We start from the raw sequence: 17,989 nt of genomic DNA, 5'->3' as shown, positions 1-17,989 counted from the left end.
CTGGCTATTTTCATTTTCCTAATCTTGAAGACTTTTGGGAGGATTGTGAAGATGAGTTCAAGGTTAGAAAAAGAGATTGGACAAGGTTGACTTTGAAGCAAATGAATGATTTCAAGATGGATTGGACCATAGAAGGCATTAAAGATGATGGATCTGATTTGATTGATCCTATCTATTTTGAGCAAGTCCAGTCCCAGCCACTTCCCAATTTGAATTGGGCAGATCCAGAAATGAGAAATGTCAAAGAAAGAACAAGTTTTGTAATCAAGAATTCTGAAGCCTGGATTAAGAAGAAGATTACTCAAATGACTGCTACCAGACCAACAAAGGAAACTCCAAGAAGGAAAGGAAGTCAGCTTGAGAGCTCTACGTCACTGCATTCTTCCCATACTCCAGCTAGGGATACTCCTTCTTACCAGAATACTCAAGGAAGTGATGGAGATGAAGACCCTCCAAGGAGGAACAATCTTCAAAACACATGTGGTGATGAACCCCGACAAAAGAGGAAGAAATCCAGAGCAAAAGACATAGAAGAAAATTCTATTGCAAGTCAAGTAAAGGATCAAGTTCCAGTGGAAATTTTGGATGACACAAGATTTGATGATGGAATGCATTCCATATCTCCCTCAGTTCCTATTGAATCCCTACGACAAGAAGCACAACAAAATACTTTAGTCATGGATTCATCATTTCCAAGCAATCCAAGCGATCAATTTGAAGAAATCAGAGAGGTGACAACAATAATGGTAGCAAGACAAGAAATCATCCAAGAGTCTACAGAAAATTCTTCTTTCCCATGGTTAGAACAAAGTCTATTGAAGAAGAGGAAGGTAGAAAAGCTAGTGGTACCTGAATTTAGTAGCATATCTAATCTCTTTGGAAGAGCTGAAAAACTGAAGAAACTCTAAGTATCCTCAAGAATAAAGACTGATCCAAATTCAAGGAATATGTGCTTAGAGATTGCTCAACCCATATCTGAGAAAGATACAAATGAGGCCACCTCTGCGGACTTTGTTGTGACAAAGATTGATATGGGACCTTCTTCTCATGAGTCTGATATTCAGAACTTTAATGTGATGGCAGCCAGAATGGTGGAGAGAAGTGAAAAGGATAAGCAATCCAAGGATCAATTGAAACAACAAGTGCACACTTTGTCTTCTTACTTGAGATCCGTAGTTGATACCTCCACTATGCCACTAAGTGTAGATCGCCAGCCAATTATATTTACACCAGAAGGAGTAACTGAAAGGAATGTTACGGATAATCTTCAAAAGTACCAAGCCTATGGAAAGGTAATTGAAGGTTGGGTAGAAAAGGTCAAAACTCTTGCATGTGATTTCCTATTCCAAGCAAAATCTATCCATGATGAGGCCTTAATAAAGAAAAATACTATTGAGAAAGACTTGACGAATGTCAAGAAAGAGGAAACAGCTTGGAAAGAAATTGTGAATGATTTCAAACAAATGATAGAAATTGGAATGGACACCCTTGCAACTGAGAAAATCCTGCCTAATAATGAAAAAGATTATCTAGAAATATGGATAGAAAGCATTAACTAGAAACTAGTGATCATAGATCAAGTTTCATCAGAGTTAGAAAAGCTCATGCTTTCATGTGATCAAGTGTGTACCAAACTCCAAGGACAACTCACTGCTCTTTTCCCAGATGTGACATTGATGGAAGATTTGCAGGTGTTACAGAATAGCTTCCAGAACATGGTAGATCAGCAGCTTTTTAATAGGACAAACTTCAATGAAAATACCATGGAAAAATTGATTGATATTTACTCTTCCTTGAGAATCTCTATGTCTCAGATACTCAGCATGGTGACAGAACTAAGTGGCATTCATAGAAACTTGAAGACATGGAAAATGAGGATAGCCAACATCCTAATTCCCAAAGGAAAATCTGTCACTTCAGCCATCCGACTTTTCAGAATCTTTAGAGACAAAGGACCTGGACAACATAATGTGCCTACAGAAGCGACAGCCTCATCGGCAACGCAAGGAGTTAGCTTAGAATAAGTGCAGAGTTGCATTTTGTATAGTCTTCATTTTTGTTGCGTTACTCGCATCATGTTTTTGTCTTTCTTTGTAAATAACTCTCATGATCGAGTTTCCTTTCTCTCATCTCTATTTCTGTATTGTAATAAAAGATAATCTTGGCTCTTTTCATATGAGGTAATTATCCTAAGTTCTCATTTTGGGTAGTTATTCTAAGTAGTTATTTTTCCCAAAGTTGAGGAAGTTATTTCAAGTAGTTGAGGACGTTATAAAGTAGTTATAAAGGTGGTTAGGGTAGTTACCTCAGGTGGTTACCACTTCACCTATATATACCTCATTATTATTCAATGTGAGGGGGATTCCACTTTTTCACAAGCTTTGTATGAGAGACTTGGATAGTATTATTCAAGAAATTAAGCAATAGAGATCAATTTGGATGTGTGTTCAACTTATTCTCATGGGTTATTATCAATGTTCTTATGTTTAATTGATGATTACCTAATGCTTTCCCTTTAACATTGAATGTGAAGAAGTTTATTTCAAGTTGTGGTATCTCAAACTTGATTATATGGAATTTATTTTAATCTAGATTCATACCTTATATGGCGTTCAATCTTTCTTTAGTGTTCGTTCTTTAAAATTTTTTGAAAAATCCAAATACCCCCATTATACGAAGGAGCTGCCCCTCTCAAACGCAGAGAAGAATTACCATTCCTTTTTTTGTGATTCTTCAACTGTTGTGAATGCTTTGTTGCTAATTACAGGGCAAAACAGAGTTTTTCAAGAAAGTTTCTTAAAGCAGCAAATCCGTTTACCAACAAGTAGACAATACACTAATAACATTTTACATCATATTTTGGGGAATAATTACAAAGTAAAAGAACCCACTTAGCACACAAGCAACTCTAAGCATTTATTAGAAATCTTCTGGAGTTAGGTATGGTGACTTTATATCTTCCAATTTTAGTGTTTCACCCTTAAGCCTATTTTGCCATTTTAAAGTTAAATATTGGAAGTTTTTCACGCTTTATGAGTCAAACTTATCTCACAATTCTCACCAATGTAGGATTAACCCATGTACAACCCAGTCATTTATTTGTGTTAAGTATTGAGAGCTCACACGAGCATTTTTATTAGAATTGCAAATTTTGTGAGATTTGACCCAAGTGTGTATAGTTGTCCTACCACGCCCCTACCATCTACTAGGGGCATGACATTTGCTATATAGCATGTCTTAGACTTTCCTTTATAGCTAGATACAGGAAAGATGAATATTTTCTAGAAATTGGGAACAAATTAATTATTTTAGCTCTCCTAGCATATCATGGAAAGTGTTAATTTTATGATCAGATTAGGAGAAAGCAGATAGAAGATAATTCAATCAAATTTGCACAGCATATACCCTGGGAAAACCCTCCAACATGAGGGAGAAAAACCCAGCAACAAGTATCTTATATTATATATGTCAAATAGTAAGATGTGTCTACAATCTGAATCGCTTCACTCCTTGAAGCAAGATAAGTACACTTGATAATACATGGTCTGATCTGAATGTGCAGACTGCTGTGTGTATGAATCGATAATCTCAGGATGATCCACGGACTGCTGTAGAGTATATACAAACTGCTGATGGAGATATTCGATCTGCCTTAGGAGTACGATCTGCTGTGTGTATTCATTGAAAAGTGAGGAGAGTCGATCTCCTTTTATATCCTAGCGGAGGTGACCCTTCACCAAGGGTCCGCTCCCTTCAAACCAATGCCACCTTTCATTAACCATACGGTGACCTTTAATAACTTAATTATTATATTTACTTACAAACAAATGAAGTCGCACATCCATAATAGTCGGCCAACCACAAATGTGCAAAGCCGAAGGCTAATTGCACATTTGGTGGAATCGGCCCAAGGATACTTCCATAGATACATACGTCAACAGAAAGGAACCCTAGGCAGTTGGCTTGTTACAAGTTGTTTAATTATTTATACATAATTGATAATTCTACTCTCAATGATGTTGGTACAGTATAGAAGGCTAGTTTTGAGTTTCATCAAGAAAAAAAGGAATGAGGAAAACAATGTGATCAACAAGCCAGGTTTGCTAGTAAGTTCAGTGCAGTTTCATAAATTCATTATGACAACCAAGGTTCCAATCCAGCTGTTATATGCCTCCCAAAATGATATGAAAAAAGGAATGAATACAACTGTGCAATAAACTCCCCATAGAACTGGAATCTGAGCTAAAAGATAAGTCAGAGTCCACATATGAAGCCCATCCCCCTCAAGTAGAGGGTTTCAAGAATCTTCTTTACATAGAATGTGAGTACAACGTCTATATGATGTGTCCTGGTAGCACCAAGTCTTCTGATGGTAATATAATTAGCTATTTCGCTACTCGTGACATAGGTGAAGTAATACATCTGTTCTCTACAATGTGATTGCACCTTTGCCACATAACTCTGGCAACAGCTCATGACTGCTGGTCATAATGCAGAATATTCAGGTTATCAGAAAGAGAATGCATACCAAATGTGTAATTAACTGGTTTACGTTCACGAAGACAGCGGCCTGTGGAAGATCCATCCATAATCATATCATCCCTTTGCATTCTTCTCAAGGCTTGCTCTCTTCGCTGTAAGGCTTGTTCTTTTCTCTGCAATTCAAAATCCCAGAAAATAACTTTCAAGCTTACAGAGTTATAAAATCTAACTTTCAAAAACTCATGATTTGTGGATAGGGAAAATAATAGGCACTTATAAGTATATCTTTCATGGAAAAAGGCTTAAAAATATAAATAGCTCTGTTTTCATTTATATTAATGATTTCCTCAGTGATCTCTAATATACCCAAAATTTCTAAACCTTTTGAATCTTCTCAATCTCTGGAAGAATGTCATTCTTAAGTTTGTTTGCAAGCCTCTTCTCAACCTCATTCCCACTTGAAACAGTACTTACCTGCAAAGTCTCATGATCTAGTCACAGTCAGCATAAACATATTGTAAGTGGACACTTCGCATTTAGAGTTATGTCAGTAAATACTAAATTCTCTCCTGCAGATCTATTAGATAACATAGTGGAGCACTAGAAAATAAAAATAGGCATACAAGAAGATATATGAAAGTTTGAAAAATTAAGCTACACTGTCGTCAAAAAATACTGGTTTTTCAGTTACTTACAAAGATTCTCTGAAATTCATCAAGATTTGTAGCAATGGTTTCCCAGTGACATGTTATATCTGGCTGTGATGAATTACCTCTCCCCTTAGATTGTGTTTGACTCTGGACTTTCTGGATCTCCTTGTACAACCGAGGTCCCATGCTAGAATCATCCTCATACCTTTAAGCAAAATGCAAAGTTAAATAAACTTAATCAATTGATATAAATTCTGACATGAAACATTTGGCATAAGTCAAGCCACTAGATTCTGAAACTACTCATAATAAGTTGACAAGTCAATCAGGCAATGTTAATAGTTTTCAGAATCGACACTGAGTACTGAGCATGCAGTTTACCAGTATGAAGTTCCATCAGTATTTCCCTCTAATGGCTCCTTATAGAATGCAACAAACTTGTCACTGTTTTTTGAAGTATCACTTATGTAAGTCCGAATGTCATCTTGCTGTCACATATAAAATTTATAATGTATTAAACTCATTTAAACTTGTAAGGCACACCAAAAACAATTAGAATACAAGCTAAAGCCACAAAACATAAACTAACCAAACAATAATGTTAAATACACCCTAAGACAACTCAGAAAAATTAATGAATTTACCAATTAGACAATTAATGGAAATCAGTTATACCAATCAAGACTACTTCTTACCCTTGACACAGAAAGAACACCTACAAACAAGTGATATAAAACATTCTAGAAGAAAAACCGTGCAGATTAATGTAATAACTAAATGGCAAAAATTAAATCCTGTTGTAAAATTAGATCTGTTTGGCCATGAAAAATCATGTCACTATGTCATCTACAGTCTGAATTACCAAACTATGAATTCGAGAGTATGAATTATTCCTAACTGGTCCCTAGCTTGGAAATTTAGAATGTTATACATAGGCAGATGCACTCCATGTGCAGCCAGAAAAATCCAGAAACTGTGTAAAGGAGTTAGAATGTTTGCACACCTCTAAACGAATCTCACATAGTGCCTTTAAAATCAACAATCGGATCCCAGGATCAAGTTCTTTATAGGCAGTAATCTCTCCTCTGCATAAAAGAAGGAAATTAAAAAATTATACAAATTTTTACAAATGAAAAAACTAGGTCAATGGGACTTGGAAGTCCAGTCAATCACAATAGAAAAGTATTATTAATTATAGTAAAGTTTACAATGAAAGTAGAAAAAAATTATCCAAATCAAAAAATAATGCTAGTACCTTGTACCCTCCATCATAATGCATAAAATAATGCTGATTATACTATTTTAAATTTTTATCAATAAACTGCTTACCCATGTGATGTGACAATTGGCAGTTCTCCTTCAGCAACCTGCAATAATAGCAAAGAGATTATAGACAACTGCTTCTGTTCATTATATCTTTAGCCCAACAATCTAGATGGTTGTAGATCTCTTGTGCCTTGCAACATAGATTACTGTAAATTATTGTCCAAATAAATGTAACTTACCCACTGCCACCACTCTTTCAGGGTCTTGCATAGCATTGTCACCCATGTGTCATGTTGCAATTTAACCTTACATGGTTGAAGTACCTCCTGAAAATAACACATTGAAGGCTTATTTGTGTCTCAAGACCACTTCTGGTCTTGAAAAGATCATAAAGAAATTTTACCAAATCCTTGCTAACCACAATAAGACAACTTACCAAATTCACAACTTAGCTAACAAATTTGCTAGCATGCTATGATCAAATATGAACAATGACAAATAAAAAGAAAGCATGGGACAAAATAGACACCTGTGCATTATTTATTAAAAAATTAGTTTAAAGTTGATACAAGTCAAATGTTGGAGGAATCTAGCTCATCAGATAGAAAAAGGACAGACATAAATAGGCATATCAATAAAATCATCTAAAAACAAAAGCAAGTATGTTATTGAAGCAACTAGAAATGCCTTTAAAGAGGAATGAGTTCCATTTAAGTATTTAGTCAGTCTTGCAAAATTTCAGTTCTATCAGGGAGTAAGATCTTGAGGTTCCATGTCCTTCCTGATTTTAAATTTTGTTCTGCCACGGAGAAACACTGGTAACAAAAAGGTCTAACGGGCAAATTGACAAGAATTACCATAGATGATTAACAGCACCAACCCACATACAGTAAAAAACTATAATGTCCCCTTCTTGCACTACAAATTACCATAATGTCCCCTTCTCACACCTAGTAGTCGTGCTTCCCATTAACCTATTCCTGAGATTCCCATAGGCTATTCCGGGTTGGTTAGGGGACTCATAGTTCTGTGGAGAGCTTGAGCTTGCCAATTTCCCATGAAAACAACCCTTTTTACAATGTGAACCCACCTTGAGTAAAACCATGGCCTTGAGAATGAATATTCCCAACATATTTTGGATAATGGCTGGACAATTGCACAATTGAGTATCGCCACTAGTGGCAATGCTAGGGGCAAGGAAGCAATGTGAAGATGGTGTCAAAGTTGATGGCCACCCTAGTGGTGGCAAAGCCTGTGCAAAGGGCCACTGAGTGACTGCTACCGTAGCAATGCTACTGCAAGTGGCACACCAACTACATAATATTGCAGCCAACCAGACCAAAATTTTAAAAATATTTTTGACCAAAATTTTAAAAATATTTTTTTAATGACCATACAATATGGCCTATGCAAGGCCATATGGCTTTGCCTAGGTAAAAAACAATTGCCTGAAAACACCTACACCAAAATTGACAAATTTTATATGCAAATAGGAGTTTTAGGCCTGCTAGATGTAATAATTTGGCCTCAAAATGCCTTGAAAACAAATAATATGTCTAATGCACTATTCAAACCCTCATTTGCAAATCGGTTTCCCAATCTTCAATTTTGATGCTATGAAACACCTAAAAATGCTGCCAAGTTTACTAAAAAATTGCTATAACCAAAATTTCAGAAAACACAGGTGCAATACCACAAAGGTTGAAGAATTTTTTTCTGAAACTTTTTCTGTTCTCCGAATCATCCGAAGATGCAAGAGAAGAGCATGCTGAATTTTTAGGAAATTTGCAAGCAAGCTGATTAGCCCCCTTCATCTCCCACCAAAATCTCTCTAACATTGAAACTAAAGATCTATACTAATACCAAATGCTAATCCTGAATCCTGGAGCCAGCCAATTTATTCCCCGAAAAAACTCCGATTAACGAAAAAATCATTGACCCAATTTTCAGTGATTTTTTGCATTTAAATCACGTTAAAATCATGTTAAAAACCCCCAAAAATGGAAAAAAAAAAAGTTAAAAAATCACTGTAAAAACTTGCAAAACCCTAGAAAAACTCATGAAATTACTGAATTGCTCAAAAATAGGGTTGCTCTGAGACTGAATCAGACAGAGTGTAGAATCAACGTTGAAAAAAATTGTTATTTTGTCCCTTAGTTTTTCTTTTTGACCTCTGAAAATCCCTAAATAAAGGAGTGGGAGGAGCAATGGCAGTCATCAACGGAATTTGAAAGGGCCTCAATCATCCTAAATCATGGGGGGCATATGAGATGGTATCGAAGCAGCTGGAAAATCTTCTCTAAATCACGGCTTCGATATGCTCAAGCTTGCTGCACACCCCACCCAATGGATTCTGATGCGAACAATTATATAATTAATATTGTACGCTAGCTTTAAAGAAAATTAATAATATGCACTTTATAGATGGCATTTTGATAGGGAAGGAGCAAACCCCTATAGTTTATAATTAATATTATAAAGTAGTTTTGATATTTAAACTATTACAGGCTATGAATTTATATTAATAGTTATATGATAAAATATAAATTAAAAATAATGTAAAATTTATAATGTACATATTTAATTTTTAATATAATATAATATATATATATATATATTTTATGGAGGAAACTCGCGTTTTAGCTTGGTCTAATCCCAGAGAGACCACTTACAGAGGATCTCTTCCCATGAGGCCATTTTCGGGGGCCATCATTCCCCACACTTCACTTTTTCAAACCCACAAGCTCAAGAGCCCAACCAAGGCAAAAAGCCTGCAAGCTCAATGGCCCAGCAGGGGTTTGAACCTTGGTGGCTGCCTCACCAATGGAGTGTTTTTGCCACAACAGTAAATGTCCGAAGACATATATCATATATAGATATAGATATGTGATTTTTAATTTATAATTTATATAGTTAATTTTTGCTCAAACAAAGACATACAATTCATTATGTGAGCAATATATCCAAAGTGCTCCACAAATAAATCTGAATGACAACAAACAAGCTTGGTCTCCAACACATAATCATTAAAATTTCTCTCTACATAAAATAGTAGTTGCAAGCTAGGTATTGCCGCAACCGGTGGCTTGCTAATCTTTTACTTCAGCTAAACAAATGCCTTTTGTTAAACTCTACCCCATATAAAAGACTTACCAATTGCCATCAGGGAATATAAAGCATTGCAACTATGGAATATGATTTGATAAGCTTTCTCAAATATTGAACTACCCCTAGAAAACTCCTTGCCTCAATCACAATGAAAGTCTTGGATCACTTCAAAATGGCTCCCACTTTTTCTAAATTCCTAACAATAGCTGGATTGCTGTTTGATAAATTTTGATCTCAGCTACTTCATAGACTTAGCTAATCTTTGATCTCAGACTTAGACAACTATTTGATGTATTTGGTGATTGCCCTTTTAAAAAGTTAACTGAATATTTGCCTAATCAGCAATATGAATATAAACAACAAAAATATATTTTTTACAATTCATAGGTTAAACCCTATTTTATTTGCTCTCTATATCTCTATGATATGGAAATACCCTTACATTTTTTTAAAAAGTAGTTTTTGTCTTTTTTTCTACATTTTTTTTTTTTTTAATCCGATTTTTTCCCAAATTTTTGCCGATCTTTTCCCAATTTTTTCAAAAAATCTTATACTTTTGGTTTGTCGATCTTTTCCCCCCAATGATTTTGCTGCTATTAGAAACTATTAAAACTGTAGAGACAAATGATTAATAAAATCAACTAGCATTACATGGTTAGTCTCTAAGAGAAAAATCCAAATTCTCAAGAAGCAAAATAGCATTAGGAAAGCATAACAACATAAAGCTACAATATGCAAATACAAGCTAAGAAAATGAGTATATGCTATATATAGACTTAGTGAGAGCAGTAGGTGGCAAATACAACCGATAGAAAAAGTACAACAAAAGTGTCCAAGAATAGTAAATATAACTCCCATCGAAGATGACAACACCTCACACCACTCATACTAGTAATCACTTTATTAACCTAAGCAAGCTTAATTAAAAAGTGTAGGAAAAACCTAGATAGTTGGAAATAAAACCTCACTAAGAAAATAAAAACCTACACTAACAAAACTTAGTTTTTAGAAAAATATAACAAAATTTGGTAGAGCCAAGCAAACCGTAGAGTGGATGGAGAAGTTGAATAGAAGAAACCCTAATCTAGAGGTGGCAATAGCTATTGGAGTGCCAAGTGCTGCAAACACACATGAAGGATAGAGTAAGAGGTTTCTGTTGAAAATAGAGGTTTTGTTACAAATTGAAAAACTGTTATTTTAAGCACCTACACCCCCTATTAAAAGGCATCCCTAGGACACTCTAGATCATCCCAAACTTGAATCTAACATGGGAACAATTTATTTTACATTGTACTACATTGAGAAGCGATGAACTCTTAATTCCAAGGCATAAGACAACATCAATGACTAAAAATGGCAACATAACCCCAATGGTCTAGCATCTTGACCAAAGTTTTCAGATCACTAACCCTGCCAAGCAGCATTTTGAATGGCTCTCAAACCACCATTATCATCTCACAACCTCTAGAAGTATAGTTCTTAAGAATGTTGAAGATTTGGGAATGACCACAGACTCTAATAGTAAGATGACCTTGGAAACATTCTTTGAGCATGTAAGCAAAAAGAAAGCAAATGAGGCTCCTGCGAGAATACAATATGAACAAGAAACAAAGTGTAAAGACAATCATTGGTCTGTTACAAGTGCGGTTGCCGTTGCACCAAAAGATTGACCTGTTAATGCCCAATACAACCACTAGACTTATAGAATCCACAGGAGGCGGTTAAGCCATGTCTCAAACCCGAGTGTTGCGATGCACAGCACAAGGAGACCAAGGGCACACACCTTGCAACAATCCCCCCCAATACAAGCGAGAGGTTTGAACCTATGACCAAGCTCTGATACTACTTGTTACAAGTGCGGTTGTCGTTGCACCAAAAGATCGACCTATTAATGTCCAATACAACCACTAGACTTATAGAATCCACAGGAGGCGGTTAAGCCATGTCACAAACCCGAGCGCTGCGCTGCACAGCAGAAGGAGACCATGGGCGCACACCTTGCAACATGGTCATTGTTGAGGCAAGAAAAATTGCTTGGTGCACCTGGGTAAGCACTTAAAATTGGTTTTGGCATTTTGTAGAAAGAGAAGGAGATGAGGATGGAAAGGTCCTATGAGGCCACAACAAAAGGGGGGCCTCCAGTGTCAATACCTAGAAGAAATACGGTTGTGCCTAGCAACAACTTGTCTAGGAGGTATGGGTAGAAGAAAAGTTGCAGAGATGTTTATTTTGAACATGGGTTAAGAAGTGGAGAAAGATATGGAGCATTACATGGATATGGCATTGATTTGTAGATAAGATCCCTTTGGCCTTGTTTCCCAAAGCCAAATGAATAGGTAAAGTTTAACTAGTTCCCCTTTTTAGAAGCTCCTATTGTTATATATCCTTGTGCGCAGGGGGTTTCGTAGTTGTATGTAAATTTGTTGAGGATATAGACAGGATTCTAGAGAAAGAAGATTGGATTTGGGAGTTAGCATCCCTCTTCTTGAAACCCTAGTACCCAATATTCAACCCAAGTAATGAAAACTTTCAAAAATCTCCTATTTGTGTAAAACTACCAAACATTTCTCTTCATTTTTGGCAGACTTCAACATTGAAAAGCATCAGTAAGTCTCTTGGGAAGTGCATTTCTATCTCCCTAAAAGTCAAAGACATGCTTTAACTTCAACTTGTATATTTGTAGAGTTACTTTGCTCTTGACACCTTGCTAGATATAGGTTTGAAGGTAGGGAAAGCAGTATGGCAATAACTATTGATAATTGAACTACAAAAAACTAGCTTTTGCTAATCGAAGTGCTTTAATGTGGACCATCTATTGGACGAATGCAAAAAAGTTAAAAAATACACAAGTAGGGCATCTCAGTGGAAGAATGCAGCACCACATCATCAGTTGGTAGGTTGCTCTATAACTGAGCCAAATAGTCTAGAGAAGTGGCAGAAGGAAGAAAAGTGTGGTGAGGAAAAGGATATTTTTGTGATGGAAAAAGTTGTGAATGATGCAAAAGATAGTGAGCTTAACAAGTAGCTTGTAGTTGATAGAGATTGCTATCACTTGATGATGCAAGTAACCGAAGGAAAGATTAAGATAGGCTGCTCAAAGTTTAAAAGGGTTGAACTCCTTAAATTACTAGTTGCACCCTCAGCTATTTACTAGAGGTGAAACTAAAGAAGAAATAGAACATTTGTAATGTCCCCTCTTTCCTAGTTGATCACTCAGATTCAGAGATTCACTTGTTATCCATCTCCGCAAGTGAATTCAGTGAGTAGGAGATGACAGTGTTGGCATGTGGGATCCTATACTTGACACTTGGGTGCTAGGAAGTGTTATTATTTGAGAATATAATGCTATTTTAATATAGTCACTTTTTCTAAAAATGGAAAAAAGTTAATTAAAGTGACTTTATGGGGTAAGTTATAAAGTAATAATAAAACATAAAAGCACCCCATGGCACGCACCCCTAGGCATAATGTTGTTTTAAAAAGTGAGCAATCTCAATGATGAATAAGACCCTCAAGTTGGGGGAACTTGCTCGGGAAATATTTATTAAATAAATTTCATTAATAATAAAGCATGAGAATCCTAAATGGTACTATTAGGGTTGAGAGGTAATAAAGCAACAAGAGGGGCATTCATTTTGGCATCTACGATTTCATTTTTACATTAGCAGGTTGAGAATTGAGCTCTAAAAGTGGTTTTCAGCAGGATATGAATCTTCTAGGAACGAAAACTCCTAGAAGGCAGGTGTATTGGACGAAACCCCAATCTACAGGAGAGAGGGATTCACTCAGAATTCCTATTGGTGCTTCGAAGAACATTTAATTCAGAAAATTGCAGATTTTGATGGGTTTATGATCTTCCTAAGCCAGCCGTTTCACCTCCTAAGCCAACCATGCAGCTTCCTTGGGCAGTTTTACCATCTTGCAAGCCTCTGGGTGCAAATCTTGTTCAATTCAGCCAATTAAGGGCATGAATCTCATGCAATTCTTATGAGCAGCACTTCATAGCAGTATTTTGATAATTTCAGCAGACCTCAGGAATAAACTTCTCATTTAGATTGTTGATTTGTCAGTAGATTGAATAATCAACCTGGGAGCCAAGCGTGGGACTCAATAGATCTTCATTATTTGTTTTTCAGTAATTGTGGTAAGAGCAAATAAAACTAATTGGAGCCACTTTCAGCAATTGGGAGCTCTTAGATTGTATTTTGTTTCAATTCTTCAATAAAACTCATTCCAGGCTAGGCGTGGGACTCCTGGTATGCAATTTTGTTGTCCTCGTGAATTAGATTTGTTGAATCTGAAAATTATTATATTGCTTCTCCTAAATCAGAATTCTAAAATTAATTATCAGTCACTTTATTTTTGCATTTTGAATTCCAAAATTGCGGTTCATTGGCACTGTTTATGATTAAACCCTATATAATCCACTGGCATCAAAATCCCAAGCACAAAACTCAGAAAACAACATTAAAACCTTCAATTCAGCAACATACAAATCAGAAAAATTTCAGTACAAACCGGCTGGGAATCTTTCAGCATTATGTTGAATCTCTGAAAAAATGAGAATAATCAGAATAGGAAAATCTCTTCTATTCACGTGACTTTAAGATCCCATGCTAAGCATGGATAGTTTAGAACATGTTATGTCTTATAAGTTGTTGAAGCAGACTTTGTTTGGTATGCTGTTACGGAAGCACTTCAACAGTTGGTGAGCGTCTGTGTTGTTATCTTGGCCTTTGTTAGCTTTATTGTAAGTTTTTTAGTTCTTCCCAAGGGTAGGGTGACACCCCCATAGAAACTCTAACTATTTTGTCTCAGAGAAAATTACAAGATTCACGTAGTAATTCCAATCTTTCCCTTATATTATAGTTCTTAACAATACAAAGATAATGTCAGACATTGCTGAGTAATCCAACAGATGAGTGGTTAATTGGTCAGCTACATAGTGCAGAGTTCCATTCATGTTAGTGGCAGGGTGGAGAAGTCGTATGATCATCCTCCAGTGTTGTAGTACCATGAACTTGGTTACTCTAATGCTTGCAACCCATATGCTTATCAACCCATATCGTTACTCCTATTTTTAAGAAAAAATAAGGAATTTTCAAGGCATAAAGGAACCTAGTCAAAATAATAGATTATTTTTCTTCTTCTTAAGCTGATGTGGCTCAGGATTCAAATGCTAATCTGCGCCTAGTAGGATGCCAAATTTCAAAGCTCCGCAGTGAAAAGTTCTCTAACAGGAACGACACACTGGTAGCTACTAGCAAGAAAATTCTGGCAACTGAAGGATTAGGCTTGATCAAGATGAAATCACCTAATCCTGAAAACCATAAAAACCTAATAGTCTCGCTTTAGTTTTGCTAAAGTGGAAGCATCAAAGAGAAAGAATAAATTTCTTTTGCTTCTCTACAAATAGAAAATTCTGAAGCTAATGTAGACGTTGGATTAACAGTTTTGGCGCAGATTGCAATAAATGTATGCACTTCAAACTTATTTAAGAAGCACAACACAGCAACATTTTCGAAATATAAGCACAAAATAAACATACTAACTACCATGTTAACCATTTGGTTCCTGTCCAGGACCTGCACTTTCTGTTTCTAAATTCTTAATTTAATAATTTATTTTTTTATATTGACAGGGTTTTAGAAGAAAGAGTACAAATATACTAGACTGAACTAGTACTTCTGAAATTAACGGTTGAATGTTTTGTAACGAAGATTAAAAAAACCCAAAAAATGTTTTTGAAGGGTGCAATAATCAATGGAAACCCAGAAATAATAGTTCGATTACCTGATACTAAAAATTTTAATCTACTTCTGTTTGATCATCAAGCTTGCATCAATAAAATAAGAAACGAAAACAAATTTAAAACCAAACACAAAACGTGAACTTCAGTTCAAGCAAGTCTTATTTGCACCCTAAGCTTGAAAGATTTAAGCTAACATGCCTTCAAGAGTGAAATATGAATGTCTGAGAGCATGGCATTTGGGGTGATGAGAGCTGCCTCCAAATCCTCCGCTGAAAATTTCACTCCGATTTCCAGAACAGGACGAAAAACCTGCATTTTAAACCCTTTCACGTTCTCCGTATTTTCAAAAGACAAACATAATACAAGAAATCTTTTAACTCGTTCGTTCAAATTCAAAATTGGCTTACATGAAAGAAATTAAGCACAGATGCGAGCTGCCACATGCTACGCAACTTCCCTAGCTCTTCTTCCGTTGAATTTGATACAAATGATTCCTCCATTTTATTCTTTTGTATGGGGGAACACATTCGCAAACAGCAATGGCGATGCAGTGCAGAGCAAAAACAAATACAAGTCGGTCTTGAAAAGTTATATCAAAGAAAGGCGCCGGAATAAACTCATTCCCTTCTAACCATGGTTAAGTTTAGTTTGATATGGTTGATAATTTTTTACAACTTCCTATAGTCATGTGACAAATATGAAGAATTTGCCACGAGTCCGCAAGATATCTAATTTATTTTATAAAGCCCAAAGTAAGTACCTTACGTAATTCATACACAAAAACTGTAAGGGAGAATATTACGGAGGTTGTGATTCAAGATTTCCTAGCAAGCTGAACTCATGTAAGGCTAAATGTAAGTACACACATAATTTATTGATTTTGACATAAGCCTAAATATAAGTACACACATTATTTATTGATTTTGATAAACTAATTTTTATTTTTTTTAAATCATATTACAATTGAAGATGATTGGAAAATTTTAGATGTTTTAGAATATGAAAAACAAGTGTCACATAGTGGTGAGTACTTGTCGTGTTAATTTGTAGAGTTGGAATAGTAGTATTTGTTATAGTTATCAATAATATTTATTAATTATAACTAATATATTGTTTAGTTAAATTTATTTTGTTTTATATCATTTATCTTTTTTTATTCATGTAGCGTTGGAGTATGATAGTGTACAATTACTTATTATTTTTCAATTCATTAAAATTGTATAGTGTGAATAACACATTAACAACTATATTGATTTGGAGCAATGATGGATATTATTAAGATTTTTTATTATACTCTCATAAGCTCTTGTGAATTGACTTTTAATGCAGTAGAGGCTAATTGATTTTAAATCCAAAACTGTAATATTTTAAGTTATTCTTTCATAATAGTTAGTTTAGTTTTTGTTAATTTTTTTAATATAAAGTTAACAAATATTATGTTGCTAGAGTGAAAAAATAAAAATAAAATTAACTAACACTATTATTTTCAAACTAAACAACAAATTATGAAGACATATGTTGAGGAGTTATTCTTTGCAGAGGAGTTTTTCTTAAAATTTTAAATTTTAGGCATAAAAAAAGTTCTTTATGCACATAAAATATGATTTATAATGTTTTATAATGTTGGTTTAAAATATATTTCATGCAAATTTAAAAAACAAGAAGAAAATGTAAATTTTTTTCAAGCACATCATTCAGAGAAAAACTTAATTCTGAAAAAGTTATTTCTCAAGTAAAAATTACAAAATTTAAAACGGTTAACATAAATTTAATTAAATCATATATGATATAAATGTTTAAAAGTTCAAGCATGTCAAATTTGAAGGGTTTCCTTCCAGGAACAAATATTTGACCCCTTCTAAAAAAACTTTTATTTATTATATTTTCGAACATATTTAATTTTGACTTTGTAGCATATTTTAAGGAAAAAAATTGTGAATTCTAAAAAAAAAGCTAAAAAAATATACAGAATGCCACAAATTTAAGTACCTATAAGATAAATTTAATTACTCAAAGCAAATAAAATAGTGTTGGATGAACTCATTATGTTGCATCCGAGAAACCCGTGTATAACAGGGAAAAAAATATTAGCCAATCGTTTACAAGAGAAATAGTTTTTTTTAATTATAAAGTTAACAAATATGCATGTATACTTTAAAATAAATTTAAAAATTTAAAAGAAAGAAAAATATTTGATGCTCTGCAAAAAGGATTAGAAAATCTATTTGATGGCAACACACACAAGAGCACAAGAAACAAACGTTAGTGTTAGCAACAAAAGATTATCCTAAACAGGCATATCAAGAGAGATATTAAGCATGAAATAGAAAGCATATAAACATAAAATGAAATAGCTAATCAAGATGCTCATAGTTGCTCCTCCCTTGTTCCTCTCCTCTCCAAGTCCCAAATGAGTGTAGCTCTCAGCAGCTTTTTGCACTATGGATGCTTATGGAGGATTGAGATTTAATACTAAGCTTCAAATATGAAATGAAAAGCTAAATACTATGCTAGAGTAGATAGTGATGCTATGAAAAAGCTCTATGCTAATGCCAGTATAACAACAATACTCTAAAATGCTTCTCTTTGCTTGAGGAGAAGGGTTCTATTTATAGAAGAAATAGGGAAATGAAGGGTTAAGATTGAATGGTTTAATCAAGGGCCAAGTTTGAAAGTTGGGGATCCATGTGCACAATTGGCACCAATAAAATGGTGACAAGTGTCAACATAG

General features: G+C 34.8%; 1 protein-coding gene across 1 annotated transcript in view; it reads right to left on the bottom strand.

Annotated features, from left to right (window-relative positions):
- The window catches only part of LOC131069381 (DDT domain-containing protein DDR4), a 53,144-nt gene extending 37,311 nt beyond the window's left edge, over positions 1 to 15,833 (bottom strand). Inside the window, exons 1-9 of the mRNA XM_058004768.2 lie at positions 15,666 to 15,833; positions 15,457 to 15,567; positions 6,638 to 6,724; positions 6,462 to 6,499; positions 6,136 to 6,217; positions 5,514 to 5,620; positions 5,178 to 5,337; positions 4,864 to 4,956; positions 4,529 to 4,655 (exon numbers count right to left, since the gene is read on the bottom strand). Coding sequence (XP_057860751.1) covers positions 4,529 to 4,655; positions 4,864 to 4,956; positions 5,178 to 5,337; positions 5,514 to 5,620; positions 6,136 to 6,217; positions 6,462 to 6,499; positions 6,638 to 6,724; positions 15,457 to 15,567; positions 15,666 to 15,785 — 925 coding nt within the window. The 5' untranslated portion in view covers positions 15,786 to 15,833. The remainder of the gene's footprint in view (positions 1 to 4,528; positions 4,656 to 4,863; positions 4,957 to 5,177; positions 5,338 to 5,513; positions 5,621 to 6,135; positions 6,218 to 6,461; positions 6,500 to 6,637; positions 6,725 to 15,456; positions 15,568 to 15,665) is intronic.
- Between the last annotated feature and the right edge of the window lie 2,156 nt (positions 15,834 to 17,989).

Source organism: Cryptomeria japonica, chromosome 10, assembly GCF_030272615.1.
Source record: "Cryptomeria japonica chromosome 10, Sugi_1.0, whole genome shotgun sequence".
NCBI lineage: Eukaryota > Viridiplantae > Streptophyta > Pinopsida > Cupressales > Cupressaceae > Cryptomeria > Cryptomeria japonica.
The sequence above is the reverse complement of the archived record's forward strand: the minus strand, read 5'-3'. Positions and strand labels throughout refer to the sequence as shown.